This window comes from Suillus subaureus, assembly GCF_016647635.1.
Source record: "Suillus subaureus strain MN1 chromosome Unknown BJ212scaffold_57, whole genome shotgun sequence".
Classification (NCBI taxonomy): domain Eukaryota; kingdom Fungi; phylum Basidiomycota; class Agaricomycetes; order Boletales; family Suillaceae; genus Suillus; species Suillus subaureus.
In genome coordinates, this window is record NW_024538613.1 from 111,927 (window position 1) to 127,652 (window position 15,726).

The 15,726-nt window shown below is 48.1% G+C and overlaps 8 protein-coding genes across 8 annotated transcripts; 4 read left to right on the forward strand and 4 right to left on the reverse strand.

The window, feature by feature from the left end:
- Nucleotides 1-145: 145 nt before the first annotated feature.
- Nucleotides 146-2,289, forward strand: BJ212DRAFT_890873 (Leo1-like protein-domain-containing protein). Its single transcript, XM_041344280.1, has 4 exons — nucleotides 146-558; nucleotides 613-796; nucleotides 852-1,046; nucleotides 1,104-2,289. Exons 1-4 carry the CDS (start codon nucleotides 287-289, stop codon nucleotides 2,088-2,090), a joined length of 1,638 nt encoding a protein of 545 aa, XP_041187002.1. The 5' UTR covers nucleotides 146-286; the 3' UTR covers nucleotides 2,091-2,289.
- On the reverse strand, nucleotides 2,126-4,345 carry BJ212DRAFT_890816 (spinocerebellar ataxia type 10 protein domain-containing protein). The gene is made up of 10 exons (XM_041344279.1): nucleotides 4,095-4,345; nucleotides 3,867-4,046; nucleotides 3,739-3,809; nucleotides 3,557-3,677; nucleotides 3,407-3,493; nucleotides 3,231-3,347; nucleotides 3,115-3,180; nucleotides 2,667-3,061; nucleotides 2,362-2,610; nucleotides 2,126-2,306 (listed from the first exon to the last, which is right to left on the reverse strand). Exons 1-10 carry the CDS (start codon nucleotides 4,238-4,240, stop codon nucleotides 2,161-2,163), a joined length of 1,578 nt encoding a protein of 525 aa, XP_041187003.1. The 5' UTR covers nucleotides 4,241-4,345; the 3' UTR covers nucleotides 2,126-2,160.
- A 106-nt stretch (nucleotides 4,346-4,451) lies between these two features.
- Nucleotides 4,452-6,521, forward strand: BJ212DRAFT_1284238 (uncharacterized protein; the record flags this gene model as incomplete). Its single annotated transcript, XM_041331806.1, has 5 exons — nucleotides 4,452-4,722; nucleotides 4,778-5,054; nucleotides 5,108-5,213; nucleotides 5,261-5,478; nucleotides 5,531-6,521. The coding sequence occupies 5 exons, from the start codon at nucleotides 4,452-4,454 to the stop codon at nucleotides 6,519-6,521; spliced, it is 1,863 nt and encodes a 620-aa protein (XP_041187004.1).
- A 294-nt stretch (nucleotides 6,522-6,815) lies between these two features.
- On the reverse strand, nucleotides 6,816-7,573 carry BJ212DRAFT_1284281 (uncharacterized protein; the record flags this gene model as incomplete). Its single annotated transcript, XM_041331809.1, has 2 exons — nucleotides 6,816-7,082; nucleotides 7,133-7,573. The coding sequence occupies 2 exons, from the start codon at nucleotides 7,571-7,573 to the stop codon at nucleotides 6,816-6,818; spliced, it is 708 nt and encodes a 235-aa protein (XP_041187005.1).
- A 344-nt stretch (nucleotides 7,574-7,917) lies between these two features.
- On the forward strand, nucleotides 7,918-8,962 carry BJ212DRAFT_891467 (uncharacterized protein). Its single transcript, XM_041344283.1, has 2 exons — nucleotides 7,918-8,001; nucleotides 8,059-8,962. The coding sequence occupies exon 2, from the start codon at nucleotides 8,099-8,101 to the stop codon at nucleotides 8,801-8,803; it is 705 nt and encodes a 234-aa protein (XP_041187006.1). The 5' UTR covers nucleotides 7,918-8,001; nucleotides 8,059-8,098; the 3' UTR covers nucleotides 8,804-8,962.
- A 162-nt stretch (nucleotides 8,963-9,124) lies between these two features.
- Nucleotides 9,125-10,756, forward strand: BJ212DRAFT_1590975 (uncharacterized protein; the record flags this gene model as incomplete). The annotated part of the gene is made up of 8 exons (XM_041342502.1): nucleotides 9,125-9,286; nucleotides 9,343-9,540; nucleotides 9,881-9,936; nucleotides 9,997-10,068; nucleotides 10,106-10,134; nucleotides 10,215-10,303; nucleotides 10,450-10,567; nucleotides 10,686-10,756. 8 exons carry the CDS (start codon nucleotides 9,125-9,127, stop codon nucleotides 10,754-10,756), a joined length of 795 nt encoding a protein of 264 aa, XP_041187007.1.
- A 126-nt stretch (nucleotides 10,757-10,882) lies between these two features.
- On the reverse strand, nucleotides 10,883-12,213 carry BJ212DRAFT_1393581 (eukaryotic phosphomannomutase). Its single transcript, XM_041337121.1, has 8 exons — nucleotides 12,090-12,213; nucleotides 11,918-12,038; nucleotides 11,699-11,867; nucleotides 11,582-11,644; nucleotides 11,488-11,524; nucleotides 11,246-11,437; nucleotides 10,977-11,188; nucleotides 10,883-10,929 (listed from the first exon to the last, which is right to left on the reverse strand). The coding sequence occupies exons 1-7, from the start codon at nucleotides 12,171-12,173 to the stop codon at nucleotides 11,084-11,086; spliced, it is 771 nt and encodes a 256-aa protein (XP_041187008.1). The 5' UTR covers nucleotides 12,174-12,213; the 3' UTR covers nucleotides 10,883-10,929; nucleotides 10,977-11,083.
- Nucleotides 12,214-12,991: 778 nt separating this feature from the next.
- Nucleotides 12,992-15,700, reverse strand: BJ212DRAFT_1393586 (uncharacterized protein). Its single transcript, XM_041337122.1, has 8 exons — nucleotides 15,503-15,700; nucleotides 15,286-15,447; nucleotides 15,175-15,234; nucleotides 14,662-15,114; nucleotides 14,061-14,613; nucleotides 13,644-14,010; nucleotides 13,557-13,595; nucleotides 12,992-13,499 (listed from the first exon to the last, which is right to left on the reverse strand). Exons 1-8 carry the CDS (start codon nucleotides 15,612-15,614, stop codon nucleotides 13,320-13,322), a joined length of 1,926 nt encoding a protein of 641 aa, XP_041187009.1. The 5' UTR covers nucleotides 15,615-15,700; the 3' UTR covers nucleotides 12,992-13,319.
- Nucleotides 15,701-15,726: the final 26 nt, after the last annotated feature.

Below are 15,726 nucleotides of genomic sequence, written 5' to 3' on the forward strand. Positions count from 1 at the left end.
GCACTTGAACTGCCCCGCCACACGTCAATGCCCCAAATAACAAGTCCGTGCCCTGCAGGCATATTGAATGATTCATCTCGTTTGGGAGATAAGAGTATGAAGGAAAGATGGATAAATACTCGCTGAAGGGATTCGTATTGTCACTGTCACAGAATGTGAGGATACAGAGTGTCACGTATGAGCAAGTGCACATGATTCCCTTTTTTGGAACAAGTTTTGTGAGTTCAAACCCTGGCTAAGCTCAACTCCTGCTCGAAGGGACAAGTTACTTGGTCTAACAAGCCATATGTCATCCCTTGCTGGTGCCTTGGACCAGCCTGCAAGCTACAGCCATGGTTTTTCTGCCGAACTACTACCTGCCAACGCACTGTCTGGAGGATTCAATGACCGAGATGTGGACATGAAGCCTCCGAGCACTGACGTTCTTCCGAAGGAGGAAGAAGATATCGCCGCAATTTCAGGGGTGCTTGACGACGGAGCACACGAGGAAGAAATGGAAGACCTCTTTGGAAACGAGGCAGACGAAAAGCATGACGTTGCAGATACGAAATCAGACAGGTAAATACACTATGTTTGAGGACTTTTTGACGAGTACAACTGCTATCATCCTAGTGCCCCTGTTGTTACCCCTGCTGAATCAGGATTTGAGTCGGATGATCTCTCACAGACGGAGAAAGAGCACCGACAAGCGCTGGAATATCTGGAGCCTGAAGAGCCGGGTATCGTCGTGGAAGAAGTCCGAGAGGCTGACGTGCGCATTCCCAACATCCCGGTTCCAAAGAGTTCAGATGGGGATGTATGTAATATCGCCTCATTATCATGTCTGTACGCTGAAAGCTGTATTTCCCTAGCACTGGGTAATCAGAATGCCAAACTTTGTAAAAATGGATTCAAAACCTTTTCATCCGGATACGTACATTGGTCCAGAGCACGACGAGGATGATGGCCATCACAATGAGAGCATCCGTGAGAAGAGCATGTCTATCAAACTCAAAGTCGAAAACACTGTACGCTGGCGATGGACAAAAGATGAATTTGGCCAAGATGTAAGTAATGTAAACTCAAATCCCACAAATCCCTGACGCCTGACCTCCCTATCACAGAAAAGACAATCAAATAGTCGCGTGATTCGTTGGTCCGACGGTTCTCTCAGCCTGAGACTAGGAAAGGAGCTGTTTGATATTACCAAGACTGTCGACACGTCCGGTGGTGTCGTACGCCAATCACTAGGAAGCACTCAGCCGTCACAACCATCACAGAGCCAGCCAGCAGCGTCACAAAACCTGCTTTCTAGCTCAAGGTCTCAAGGTCTAACATACCTGGTCGCACAACACAAACGGTCAGAGGTACTGCAAGCGGAAGCTTTAGTCACAGGGTATATGACACTGCGACCGACGGGCATGCAGTCCGAAACACATCGTATGCTGGTGCGCGCAGTGGGTCAGAAACATAACAAGGTGGCCCGATTACGTATGGCTCCTGATCCAACCATGGACCCCGAGCGCGAGAAGATGGAATTAATGAAGCAATCGGCTCGAAAATCCAAAAAGAAAACTGACGATGCTGGATTTGGTATACGTAAAAAGAGGTATGGTCAATCGAGGAAACGCCAAGGACACGATATCTGGTCGGAAGATGAAGAACCAGAGTATGAAGGCTCAGAAGATGAAGACGATTTGGGTGCTACCAAACGGAAGGCAGATGAACAAAAGAAAAGGGGTCCCGGCGAATATCAAGAGGATGATTTCGTGGTCGCGGATGAGTCAGACGACGATGCGGAGTTTGATGGTGAGGCTAGGTCCAGGAAGAAACGGAAACACCGAGAGGAGGAGGAAGAGGATCCTCTGGATCAGCTTGATGCTAAAATTATTCAGCGCCAGCAAGATGATAGGAAACGGAAACACCATGACATCGAAACCGATGGGGGGACCACAGAAGCTGCTGAAGATGGTGTAGAAGCAGGGGGAGATGATGGTGACCAAGACATGGACATTGAGAGCGAGGAAGAGGAAGAGGAGCATAGGGTTCGGAAAGCCGGGTCCGGCGCACGAAAAAAGAGAACGATGGCGCTCGACGACGAGGAGGAGTAATTCTGTGACCACCTGTCTTCATTCATTGTTCTATGTAAAATTACTCATGGTATGACGTTTTGACAACTGATTATCTTAGCGTAGCTCCAACCTTCTCGTGCAGCACGCCCGTTTCATCCCAATATCCCGATGGTTGAATGCTGTTCACTTCGTCCTGGTTTTCCATGTTACCGTCCAACAAGTTCCGAAGTGCTAATATAGCATGTTCTCGAAGATCTAGAGATTAAAGGTCGTGAGATCTCGTGCGCTCTCACAGAAAAAAGTGACATACACGGATTACGTTCGTCCACAACACACATATTCATAATAATGGGAATGCCCCCACGTATCCTAATGCGGTCCTGGAATGTCTTATCTCGATGGCAAAGCACCCCGACCAAACGGACAAGATCTCGTTTTAAGTAGGAGAATCCATTGGGTCCTGCGACTGACGATGGAATGTTTCGATCTGTCGTGGGATCAACGACGGGCTTGCCAAAATAAATGCGTGGAAGAAACGTATCAAGAAGCCGCAGGAGCTCTGAATAAACATAGTCAGGTGATATGTTCTGATCTGGCTCGACAACCTAGACATGCCTATAATACTCTCAGCGATGCCCTGGCTGTCAGTTGAGCTGGCATCTCGGAAGATCGCTCGTAAATCTACAGCAGAGGAATCCACAGTCCGCTGGTCCTCGGATAGTAATGAAATCTTGACAATACATTGAGTTGCTAGTACGAGTGCCTCGCACGTTTTGGGCAGTAATAAATCAAGTTCTTGCAGGTGTTCGATGGAACCATCCAAAGGCTCCAAATTGGTGGGATTGATAGCTCGTGTAATTGCTAACTGCGAATATGACGAGAGCGAGAAGAAGATTTCCGACAGCATAGGGCACATATCGCAATGTATAGGACATATTTGCGATGATTGCAAGTATGAGTCGAGGAGTTTCAGAAGAGTAGTCTGGTGCTGCGCAATTACCTCCCCTTCACTGCCTCAGAGCATGAGTACCTTGTCTGCGTGGGATAAGAGTATTACACGTACACAGACAAAGAGTTGTACAGATCTGGTGCAAAACCGCCGTCAAATAAGTGGGCAAACAAATGATACCTATTAAAGAAAGTCGTTATAAAGTTTCACAACACGCCAGTTACAGTTACCCATAGTCAAACGCCTTTGCGCCATCGGTGGATTCCTCCGCATCGTACAATAGGACCACACGGTCCAAAAGCGTTGTGCATATTCGGGCCCCTCCACGTGATTTTGTGAGTAAAGAACTGGATGCAGAATACAAAAGGAATCGGTAAACGGTAAACAGAAGCGAGACGTTACGCACCGACGCTCAGTGCTGTCGTGAATACAATTTACCATAAGTATCAAGAGTGATAGGATGGTCTTATGGTCAGGGGAGCCGAGCAAGCGACTGGATTTGTTTCAAAGGAACAAGTTAATTCCTGTAGCTCAGCAAGTAGCTGTGGTGGCTTACATGAGAATCACCTGTTCCTCAGGTAGAGTAAGATAAGAATTCCAAAGGCGGGACGTGAGATCCTCGTTGGTGGTAACAATGTTTGAGAGTGCCTGAACGGCCATCCTAGTAGCTGGAAAAGCTGTAGATGAGAGTGGAATCCGATTTAAATTAACATGGGTGCTGCAGAATGGGTGACTCACATTCCGTAACTTGAAATGCAGACCAGGAGCTGTACAGATGCAGAACACGGCGAAGAGCTGGCTCGACTGCACTTGAAGCTCGCTAGGCCGTTAGGATATCAGCATCATTTAACATGTTTCAGGCTCACAATGCATTCTGCTGGTTCGCTGCAACGCCTGCGACAATGTTCCTAGTAAATCTGGCGACGCTTATTACGAGGACGCGCAATTCTGCGACATCCGCATCCGCTGAGGGGTAGTCTGCAAGGAAATTCCACAGCCGTTGGAGGGACGGCCATATCGAAGGATTTTCCGACCCCATACGAATCCTGATTTTTTAATATCGAGTTCTCATGGAAGGTGCATTACGGTCTCACCTCAGGTCTCCATCTTTTGCAAGATCACTAGCGATCGTATCAAGTGCCCTGGTCAGATATGGGACACTGTCCTTGCCACTCTTGCTGAGACAGCCAGCACAGATCTCGCAAAACCGGACGTTGAGCAAATATTGGTCGGAGTCCATCTGGATGTAGTCTCTAGACAACCCTTTAAAGGCGAAGAGAGATGGCCGTTCCTTCTAATCTGGATGAGGAACAAGCTTTGTTGAAGGTGGGGTGGCTATGATCATAGCTTGAGTCCGCGACACAGCTGACTAGCCTCGCTGAGCGAGCGCTCGTGCACGTTGCCATCTTACATCACGCGATATCAATGGGCTCATTTCCAAAGCCCACAGTATGTTAAACGGCTATCATATCCGACTTGCATTGCACAGAAATAATATTATTGATGAATCACTGTCGCATCCTGACACTGTCTACACTTTCACACCGAAGGCCTTATTTCAAAACTTACCGTTACATCGCCCCAAACCAACTGCCAGGAGGAACGCTTTATTCAACCCAGCTCACAAGGATTACAGGTTCGGTCCAATAAGGCTCGACTGGATTGATTTTGAGAGTGCGAATTCTACTATGTATGCTGGTAAAGAGAAACAAGCAGGGCGAGGTGCGAGTAATTACATATTTCGCGGACATGAGTTCAAGCCATCTGTTTTATTCAGGCCCTTCGACAGCAGAGTTTATCCCTAATACGATATCGAAGTCCGGTTCAACGAATTTGCCTGAGGGCACAGTTCATGTGTACCGCCAATGTAACGAACGGCGACAGAATGGTGCGGATGAGTCTAATGAACCCTCTGCCGCAAGTGCAAGCGAGACCGTCCCAGAAGATGGCCTCATGCTTGGTGTACTAGCAGTTCCTGCATGGATGACACCTTCGGACTTCCTCGCTTTTGTGGCACCCGCCGCGGAGGGTATGGCTCACCTTCGTCTCATCCGGTGTGCACTTACATCCCATCATTCTCGTTCTGAGGCTTATGGGATATTTCCAGAGACTCCGTTCCAAATCGCTCTATCGCTGTCATTAAGTTCCGGCAGGCCGATCAAGCCCTTGAATTTGCAGAAGCATACAACGGCAAACCATTCAATTCCATGGACGTAGGTGGTTAACACTTCTCTTAGCTTGATACTGAGTATTATTACAGCCCGAGACGTGTCATATCGTGCGTGTCCTATCTGTCGAGATAGATTCAGACACATCTATTTCCTCCTCTACCACTGCGCGTCTGCCTCAATCAGTATATGAACTCCCGACCTGCCCCGTATGTCTGGAAAGGATGGATTCAGCTGTCACTGGTCTCATCACAGTCCCTTGCTCGCATACATTCCATTGCATGTGTCTCAGTAAATGGGGCGACAGCCGGTATGCTACTGTTTATGGCAGTTCCTTATCAACGACTTATGATCATCACCAGATGCCCTGTTTGTCGATATTCGCAAACACTTCTCTCCTCACATCCTACCTCATCCACCTCGCGTTCACGACCCATCCCATTTGCAAATGCTGCCACCACTTCTCTTTCTACGTGTGCTGACTGTTCCTCCACCACGAACCTATGGATTTGTCTGATATGCGGCAATATTGGCTGTGGGCGCTATGGCCGTGCTCATGCACACGCGCACTACGAAAAGACAACCCATCTCTATGCCCTTGAGCTTGAAACGCAGCGCGTGTGGGACTACGCGGGCGATGGATATGTTCATCGTCTCATTCAGAACAAAGCAGATGGTAAACTCGTCGAGCTTCCTTCCGCTGCGTCTTCAATGGGTGTCAATTCCCGGGATGACGGCACGTTAGGTCCGAGCCATGCAGACTCTCTCAGCGCTGAGAAGATCGAGGCAATTGGAATTGAATATTCCTATCTGCTCACGTCGCAATTGGATTCGCAGCGGTTATTCTATGAAGAGCAGACAACTGAGCTGAAGACACAGGTGGAAGAGCTGCGAAATTTGGTAGAACAGCTGAGTCTAGACCTAACAAAGGACAAGACAGAAGCGAAGCAACGTGAAGCACAATGTCGTCGAGAGGGGGAAGAAAAATTAAACGAGGTATACAAGGACAAGATCAAGGCAGAAAAGAAAGCGGAACGCGTCGCAGAGCTCGCAAGGAAGTTTGAAAAAGAATTGAAGGAAGAGAAGGCCGTTAGTGAGGGACTTTTGAGGAATCTAACTAAAATGAAGGAGACGACTGCACAATCGGAGGCGCAGCGTCAGGAGTACCAGGCTAAGATCGATGATCTTCAGGATCAGGTCAGAGATGTCATGTTCTTCTTGGAAGCTCGGGCGAAGATCGAGCAGGAGGACGGCGCGAGTGCCGAAGCAGCTGGAGGCACTGTTGAATTACCACCTGCCTCTGGCACGAGTAGTAGCACGGGGAATAGAAAAAGGAAGACAAAGAAGGGCTAATGGCTCGCTGGGCTGGTGCTGGTGCTGTACAACTCTTAGCCGGCTAATCATACTCCACAGCATCGTGGCTTTCATATCATGGCACATACCTGGCGTATGACTCCTTTTCTGATTTCGACCAAATGTTTATCTTTTGAGACACAGCCGACATATTTATCACGTATGATCTTTACTCATTGCTGCCTATCTGTTCTACAGCGTATACTGAGGCGCTGTTAACTTCACAGGATGACATGTGAGATACTGTCGCACTACACTGGCCCGCAGAGATAGTGGGAGACAGAGTATCTCATGTTACTCCTGCAAAGTGTCGTGAGGAATGGAAGCAGATTGAACTAGGCGTTGGCGTAATGCAGAGTGATGAGGGTCTGCGCTGGAAGAAGCTGCAGTGGCATCCACTATGTCAGCTTTGTCCGAGTCTTCCACGAGCTTCTCGTTCCTTGATAGTATGCGCGGAGCACGTTCTGTTTTCTTGGTTGATCGACGAGAGTCCCATATCATGTACAGAATGATTTCTGCAAGGGCAACAACGAGAGCAACGGACGTTGCGAACAAAGCTCTCTGGATAGACATGTATGAGCATCAAATAACACCAAGCGGAAGATTCGTACCCATTCAAGGCGCATGCCCGCACGTTCACTTGCCCACCACGTTGCAAACCCGGTTCCTGCGACACTGAGGACCCCATTAACGACCGTAGACACCGCCTTCTTGTCATTTGCTGCCTGACGGCGCTCAGTTTCTGGATCTTTTGCTACATATGCAGGAAACTTCTTTTCTGGTGATGTTCGCGTGCCAGCAAGCAGAGAGACCATGGAATAAGACTGAGGATCCAGCGAAGAACTCTGCAGGGCTTTGAGGCCTGCTGGTGAGCGAGACCATTGGGATATCTTGAGGAGAATGTAGTACGGAATGAGAGTGCTTGATGATGATGATGATGATGATGATATGAAGGCTGACAATTCTGCAGCCAGGTCGTCGGGTAAGATAGTCAGAAGAGCATTTAGAACTTCAAGAAGATGATGCTCTAAAGATACGTTCAGCTCATGCATTTGGTTCATGCTCACGTTCAACGTTGTGGTCAGTCAAAATATCCGTGGGTATACTGGTTATAGTACTTCTTAACCCACCATGTCGAGGATCGCAGTATTAGCGAATCTGGCCGATTCTAGCTCAGTGCAAGCGCAGTCAGCTTCTATCGATAATCGCATCCTTTCTTTAATATTTTCTATAGTTTTCATATTTTCACCATGCATGCCACTCTGCAGTTGAACGACATCACCTACGTGATCTTCCGCCACGTAAATGAGCCCTCTTTGAAATGTGAACCAGGAGGAAATGTTGGGCATGCGGCTCTTGCTAGGACATGCCAAACATTCCATGAACCCGCTTGAATGTGTTGTGGGGAGATCTATACTTTCCACACCCCTTGGTTTATTGTTCGCCGTACTCACCGAGTAATGACTCGTGGTGTCTTGAGGTAGGGTCTATAACGACAGAGTTTTCTTACTGAGAACTAACAGCTGACTACTGCTAGTATCGCACGAACGCTCTGACCACTAGGGATTGGGAGGTTCATGCAGAAATACGTACCGCGAGTCCGGTCTTTGACATTCCATCTAGAGGCACCTTTGTATCGCAACATCTTGAGGGCTCTTCGGCAATCACCTGTCGCTCAGCCGCCCCTCCCAAACTTGCAGCGACTTGATTACCGCCACGTCATTCCCGAGGACTACCATCTCCTGGACATTTTCTTTGTGCCATCCCTGACAGATCTTACTGTCGAGGTTGATCCTGCCGGCTTTCCCGATATCTCATTTATCTCACCTCTTCCCGCCTCATGCCCCCATTTAACATCTTTCCGTCTTTTCGGTTACGAGTCTCACGAACCCCTCGTGGCCACTGTGTCAAATGTCATTATGAGTCTTCCTCATCTTCAGGCGCTTCATTGCGATCAACTCAGTCAAGCGGCAATCACATTCGTTGCATGGCACTCATCGCTGACCGAACTGGACATCAGTATCCCGAATGACCATGCGTACAATTTTTCACAGTTTCCGCATCCTACTCTTCCTAGAATGCCACCCTTTTCCCGTATCAAAAGCTTCAGGATGAATTCCGTTTGGCTGACTACCATCGGTGCATTTATTAGGCGGTCCAATTCTCACCTTCTCGTTTGCGTATTACGACGAGCCATGCATCATCACCTGAAGATTTGGAGGTGGTTTTCAGTATCTTGTCAAATCAATGGAGGCATGAATCCCTGCAACTTCTTCGACTGAAGTCCTCTCTCCCGGGTGCACCCATTGATATAGATACCATCAAGCCTCTACTTTGCTTCTCTAAGTTGCGAGAACTTCATCTATTGACGGGCAACGCCATCCGTTTCTCAAACGTACAAGTCCGGCTCCATCATACCATTGAATAAAAAGCCAGAACCTTTCATATTCTCAGCCGCAGTCGAGATCACTGCTGAAGCCTCGGGGATCGGTTGTCAAGCATGTACCACAAGTCGTTCTCCAGACCTGACAAAGGTCCCAGGATCTAATGTTGACCACCTACTCTTCAACCTGCCTGACCAGCGGGGGTGGCCAGATTACATGATGTTCGTGAATGTGGCTACTGGCCAGCGCTGTTCGTTCAGGGAGTTCGTTGAGCGTGTCCGCGATGGCGCTACTGCACTTGGTGCTGATGTGTCGCAAGGTAGCCCAAGTCTTCATCCAGAGAATGGAGATCTGGTAGGCACTCAGAGCGAGAACTTCCCAGTATGCTGCATCTCATTGTTCAGTCGAGATTGTAAATTGACAATTTTTTTTTTCAGGACTATGTAGCCCTACTACATTCCCTATTGATTATCACCGTCCCATTTGCACTGTTCTCATCTTATTCAACACTGTACGAGTTCAAACATGCCAATTCGCTCGCACAGGCGACTAGGATCTTGCCAGTCCTTGTTACTGCAACTCGCTTTGACTTCGGGTCTCCTAGCAGATCGGATTTACATATTCCAGTGGAACAGGTGACCCTCCCGAAAGTATAGTCTCGGTTTCGAATCGCAAAAACAGACGCACCGTCTGACTATTGTACAGCCGTCATGACATGCCACGGAAATCTCACTCCTGCCACCCTCTTTTTTAAAATCAGATTTATTATCCTTTGGGGTCGAAGACCCTATGTCGGACATAGCCCTTTACGCGGGGGGCTTACTCCCGCTTATCTATCGTAAATATGTGTGTGTCTGAGTCGTGGTATAAAGTTGAACGCGTACTCCGTCAGCATCCTGCCACCCCCTTAACAGTGGTAAATAGTATGGGAATGGCTAAATCTCAGGCTGTATGTCTTCCGACGCCACTTTCTAGGTCTCCTTGACTCCCCCTGCTAACCATCAATATGGAACACCCCTGATGGGCTGCAAGTAATCTTTCATGTCCTTCCGCTCTGTCGCTCCCGGCCTTTACGCGACCAGCTTCTTCAGCTTCTTCAAACCCTCCATGATTGTCGTGCTTCCGAAATGGGACATAAATGTATTCTTTGACAGCGTTCCGAAGTAAGTAAATACAAAGAGCATTTGGCGTGTCCTGCAGTACTTCTGGTGCCCATATTAAGCTGGAATGTAGATACCATATTCCTCGTCCCCTCCCTTCTACGCCAGCTCGTGCACTATCCACACTTCAAAGCTGTTGATATGTTAAGACAATTGCAAGCGGCAACGCGTACCTCTCACCCCCAGCTCGCCGACTAGGTTTGCGCTCCTTTCACAGACATACCAAGAGTTACTGAAGGTGCGTCCTCCATATATCGCGTGCAAACCCCTGGTGCTACTGTTAATCTTCACAGGTTACAGTTTGTCCGAATTCGGAAGTGATGTCCCCATGTGCTTCTTCCAGCTCGCTGACATCAAATATTGTCAATGACCATCGCCATGAAGCCCATCCCTGGCATGCTCGATGGACGCGCCAAAAACAAGCCTGGCTCTACCGGAATTCTCGTCCCCGGTGTCGAAGCCCGCGTTGTCCGTCCCTATGCTAACGCATTTCACTTCGCAGGTAAGCATGATATGTAGAATCCTTGGCAAATTTGTATGTCCTGTTTGAAAAGCAACATAGTGTGGTAGTATGTATGGACATAGAGTAGTCTGTAATCCAATGATGATATTTACATTAGACTGGCAGGTCACATATCAATCAGTGATGCTGAAGCGCTCTGGTCCTTATCGCGTGCGCATCATTGGCTGATTTTGCCATGTGAAATTCGTCGGGCCAACCACTGTCACGTTTCAGATGAGAGGAAAACTACAGACAATGGCGTGTCACAAGCGTGCCGAGCAATAGACGATGTAGTAACAAGACTTGAAGGGGATGATAGAAACACATATGGTCGTATTTGTTCACTATGTACACAATTCGTCCACAAGTCCAACATACAATGGTCATCTATAAACCAGTCCATGTACCTAGCAACGAAGAATCATTGGTAGTTGTAACTGTTATCCCCAAATTTACGCGAGACCATGGGCTTTGAATTTACAACTTCATGAAATTTTCGAACTTACGTCGAGCGGCCTATGACAGGAAGAGCTCTGTGCAAATTCTCATCGTATCTGCAGGACTCTTAACAGTATGCCCGACAGTGCGAGAATCACTGAAGATCTCGTAGTCGTTACCCCCCTTTACAGAAATTGTCAAGGGAACGAAAAATTCGCTAGCAAGACATTCGACTCTTACCTTGTTTGTTTTGTCCCCGAAAAAGTGGATTTCTTCGAAGTTATCTTTCTCCACATGTCTAAGGCAGTAAGTCTTGTCCCACCCGTGTGGAAAGACATCAAATGATATCTGGCCACCGATAGAGAACGTTAGATTCAGTCGTTTGAATTTCTCCCGGAGGATATCCACAAAGTCGGCCCTAACGTGATGTTCCTGCCGAGAATCAGTGAGTATGATCACGAATAATTTTCTTACGTCACTACCTTGTCATAAGCCGCGAAATCATTGCGTTCCTGGACACTGTGGAGCCCAGAGGTGTTAACACAGGTTCAGGGAATAGCACGTAAGTGAACCTACGTTGCATTGCGACCAATAGGGCTGACGTTGATCATGCCATTGCGGAACTCGACGAACGTTCCACTGCAATTTGCAAATGAATGAACTGATCGACAGCCAAGGATCATAGAAATTTACCGTTTGATCGGGATGTTCATGTCAGCAATGTAGTGCAAGATGAAGTTGACCAGCTCCTGATAGTCCTTTTCGCCTACCATTTTGATGAAGGACTGCGACTCCAACGGCTTTCCAAGTCGGTACGCGGTAAGGCCGTTCTCAGCGAACCCAAAGTCGAACTCCTCCAGAACTACGAATGCGTATGAGTATCTTAGCAGCCAATGGGAACAAGCTTTGTACCATTGATATCACCAACACTGAGCTGTTCAGATATCTTGACGAAATCAGACCCGCCAACAAAGCCTATAGCGACCTGCTTTCTGAGTTCGCGCAAGAGCTGAATTATTTCCGGAGATGCCCTCTGTCGGAAATCTCGACATCAAGTGTGGTAGTCGTCGGGAAGCTGGATTACCTGACGTGCGGGCGATAACGTCCCATCGACATCGAACAGCACGAGCTTCTTGACTGGCCGTTCAGCGAAATCTGCAGACACCATGATGGTACGATTGTAAAACTATTTTGGTAGCCAATCAGTCCAAGTACTGAATTCGGTTATCTCCGAAGTAGCGCATATGTTGGTAACTCTCAGATCAGTCATCTTAACGAGCTCGATCGTGGTTTGCAAGCTTGTAACACCATTGTTTTTGCTCAGACCGACTGATACAAAACCAGCGCAAATGGCCCAGAGATACCATGTCTTTCGCTGCTGTAAGCACGCCGGCTTACCTGAGTTCCCATAATCAGTACATATACTGTCGCTGATGCTGAAAGCTAAGCTTTCAGTATTTCACCTTTTGGTGTAACGGTTATGCGGGCGGCAGTCTGACCATGTTACAGCTGCCTCCTGAATTACCGGAGACCCTTACACCTCGGAATCTAATACATGCTTGCCTTTTGCACAAAATTAGAGCTTTGCCGTCACAAATTTGTACTTAGACGTCTATCTACACCTATCTACCTTTTTTTACTGGCCAGCGTTGGAGAGCAAAACATTCTTAATGAAATGCAAAATAAATATTGAGACCCGTAGGTCTACCACTCCGGGAAAGCGTGTCATCCTTGTGCAGGGGCCATGCTAATCTTCTCTGTATCGTTCCAATTTTTCGTATGTCACCCCGAAGGGGACACTATTATGTAGGACGTAGAGGTTGAGGCCAACACAATACTGTATTTGTGATGGAGGCCGGGTTTTGTCAGTTACCTAAACTGGCAGGCACTGTTGTTAGAAAGGGTCGTCCCATCCTTGTTGCGCAATTCTCATGTGGCGCAAACAAAAATTAAAACAGCATCAATCCAACCACTCGATTTGCAATTGCGACAGCAGCGTATGTTGGTTCTACCTGGTAGGTGAGGTTGCAGACTCAATCATGATCCGAGTGTGCACATCGGTGACACCACATTCCTTGCATGTTGATGCAAGTTCCACTGCTAGATATGATTGCGTGCTTGGCAGATAAGAGAGCGACAAAGTATGACCATGCGTTATGTGTAAGTATGCGTAGGTATTAAGGAATGATGAAGAGCATCGCGATCAGATCAACCACAAAGCAACCCAATAAGGAACCAAGAGTGAGAAAATATCAGTAGTGAAGGATGGAATAATGTACATGAAAGAAGCTATTGTCAGTTTGTGGTGGAGACATCATATAACACCGCTTCTATGTTGCACGGGGAAGGCGGAGGACATTGGTGAAACCTGATTTTGGTTCGCACCCTCAGCATCGAGGGAGACGGAGGGTCCACTGCTGAGTGCGGGAGCGGAGCTTGTACTCGGCGTCGGTGGTGCCGCGCCAGGGGTAGGCACTTTGCCAATGAACCATGACTAGAAAGTGGCAAGGAGGTTAGTGAGGCCCTATAAAAACGTAAAACGTAAACGCACAGGTACCCATCCTCGATCACCGCCATCTTCTTTGACGGCCTGCATAGCAAGTGAGCTGCATATCATAGACAGCAAACTATGACTTACATATGACCAGTGATTGTACTTCTTGAACACCCTTAGCGCATCATCTTTCACTAGATCCAACTCCTCTTCGCCTTTCTTCTTGTAGTCCATAAGGGCTACTCCTGGGAAACTCGTCGATATGATGCTCAAGGGGAGGATGGGCGTCTTAGAATCAGCTGCTAATGGCAATTCTAAGGATCCTGCTGCCTTGGAAAGTGCGGTAGCCTCTGCAATAGCGGATGCAACTGGGACGTTTGTCTCAAGCAGACAACCTGCAGGTACCCAGCCCTGCTTTGAGGTGTCGGTGTCAACCACACCCGAACCTGTCGGGTCCCGTTGTACCACCCACCACCCTCGTGCGCGCGATAAAATGACGAATGTATCACCACTAGATGAGACTTGAGTATAGCCAACGCTAGATAGGGGAAAAATACCTACACAACCACGTCAAATTCATCTTCCTGCTCAGCCATATACGGGTATATTGCAACCGCGTATGATACTCCAGACATTGGTGGAGGCATCTCCCTCCTCGCTGTATCAGCGTCAGCGGTGTTCGTAGTGCGTGTTTTTGGAGCCTCTATGGTGCTCGTATGGCCAACGAGTGTCGTCGAAGTTGAACATGTGTCTCGGTTATTCACAACCTCCTGCTCTTGCTTCTCCAGTACCGGCGACATGACCTCTGGCCATCCAGCTTGTGGTGTGGTGCCTGTTAACAAGGGTGCGGGAGGTGTGATGTCGTTAACTTCCAATCTTGGTGGTCGCGTGGTTGCCCTGCCCGATGAAGACTTATTGTTTGATGGGCTAGATGATGACTCAGATGCAACGGACGCCTTGCGCAACGCGTGTTTTTGCTGTGCGACAGCGATGGGAGAACGGATGTCTTTGATGTGCTTGAGCATGAAAACAGGGTTCTTCTTTGCGTCTTTGAGTTTTTGGAAGAGTAGAAGAGGCTTTTCATCGTAACTGAGACATCGCTCGATGCGGTTTCCTGCAGACCAATTGGGGCATTTTTGTTTGTGAGAACTGTTCTGCTTACCAGGGGAGCCGTAACATATGAACATGGCATAATTTTGCCAGTGATCGTTGTTGATCTTGTACTTCTTAAGGGCGGCGGGAAGCACTTTCCACGTCGGGTCCTCTAAACTGACTTTGAAACTCTTGAGATTATCAGTGCTGTCTTGCCGGCTTGGTCGGGACGATGATGTTGAAGGTGACGGTTGCACAGGTGACTCTACAGATGCTGGTGGATGCTTGTGGGATTGATTTTGTTGGATCCCGCGACTATGAGAACTATCAGGGTCCACTTGTTGGGGGGAAGGATGGGGAGATTCAACATCGGGTTTGGTTGGTGACTTGGCAGGGTTGACATACTGAGCCCACTTGAAGGAGGGCTGTCGCTTCAGTGGAGCATGGCTGATCTCTTCAACAAGCAGTTGAAATCTTTCATTCAGACGTTTGTTGTCTTCCTCAAGCGAATGAACTTTTTGCGCTGTTGCACGGAATGATTTTAGCACAATTCCATGATATGGAAAAGTTGATTGTGACAGACCTTGTTCCCTGACGAGGTCGTGTAGCTTCTCCACCGTTACACTGCGTTCCTGCGCTTCTGCTAGAGATAAAAGTCATGTTTTGAAGTAGTGGTCATCACAGAAGTGCGCACAAGGAGGAATGTAGTGATCGGCCTCGACGGGCACATGGTAGGCGAGCTTAGCCTGATAGACGGCTTTAAGGATGGCCAATCTCTGACCCACTGTGCTTATCCCGACTGCCTTGAGATTCTCCGCATCTAGCATGCAAAGGACGTCACCGGATATATTGTGCTCTGATATATGGAATGTATTTAACGTTTGAACCTTCGGAAATGATACGAGTAGCACCTTTGATCTGAGCTTCATACTGCGGAAAACCAAGACTTGAAAGCCATCGGTGGACATGGTCTTCATCCCAATCCAATATACTACGTTCACCGTTGGCAATATCCATGGCCATGGCGAAGACAGCCGCGGCTGAATACTGAATGCTAAGGGGGATCAGACAAGAGCAGCTTGGCAGACTCCGAGAAGACCTGACACCGCCAGTCAACTCTTATTTACCACGTGCC

What these genes read in the sequence shown, in the direction of transcription:
- BJ212DRAFT_890873 (XM_041344280.1), top strand. Translation starts at nt 287, where the DNA reads ATGTCATCCCTTGCTGGTGCCTTGGACCAGCCTGCAAGCTACAGCCAT. An exon ending in GCAGATACGAAATCAGACAG is followed by an intron (nt 559 to 612) that starts GTAAATACACTA and finishes CTATCATCCTAG; the next exon opens with TGCCCCTGTTGTTACCCCTG. An exon ending in CAAAGAGTTCAGATGGGGAT is followed by an intron (nt 797 to 851) that starts GTATGTAATATC and finishes GTATTTCCCTAG; the next exon opens with CACTGGGTAATCAGAATGCC.
- BJ212DRAFT_891467 (XM_041344283.1), top strand. Translation starts at nt 8,099, where the DNA reads ATGCAGAAATACGTACCGCGAGTCCGGTCTTTGACATTCCATCTAGAG.
- BJ212DRAFT_1393581 (XM_041337121.1), bottom strand. Translation starts at nt 12,173, where the DNA reads ATGGTGTCTGCAGATTTCGCTGAACGGCCAGTCAAGAAGCTCGTGCTG. An exon ending in CAGTGTTGGTGATATCAATG is followed by an intron (nt 11,868 to 11,917) that starts GTACAAAGCTTG and finishes ACGCATTCGTAG; the next exon opens with TTCTGGAGGAGTTCGACTTT. An exon ending in ATTTCGCGGCTTATGACAAG is followed by an intron (nt 11,438 to 11,487) that starts GTAGTGACGTAA and finishes GATTCTCGGCAG; the next exon opens with GAACATCACGTTAGGGCCGA.
- BJ212DRAFT_890816 (XM_041344279.1), bottom strand. Translation starts at nt 4,240, where the DNA reads ATGGACTCCGACCAATATTTGCTCAACGTCCGGTTTTGCGAGATCTGT. An exon ending in TGCATTTCAAGTTACGGAAT is followed by an intron (nt 3,678 to 3,738) that starts GTGAGTCACCCA and finishes TCTCATCTACAG; the next exon opens with CTTTTCCAGCTACTAGGATG. An exon ending in CATCGCTGAGAGTATTATAG is followed by an intron (nt 2,611 to 2,666) that starts GCATGTCTAGGT and finishes ATGTTTATTCAG; the next exon opens with AGCTCCTGCGGCTTCTTGAT.
- BJ212DRAFT_1393586 (XM_041337122.1), bottom strand. Translation starts at nt 15,614, where the DNA reads ATGGCCATGGATATTGCCAACGGTGAACGTAGTATATTGGATTGGGAT. An exon ending in GATGAATTTGACGTGGTTGT is followed by an intron (nt 14,011 to 14,060) that starts GTAGGTATTTTT and finishes AGTCTCATCTAG; the next exon opens with TGGTGATACATTCGTCATTT. An exon ending in GTGATCGAGGATGGGTACCT is followed by an intron (nt 13,500 to 13,556) that starts GTGCGTTTACGT and finishes GCCACTTTCTAG; the next exon opens with TCATGGTTCATTGGCAAAGT.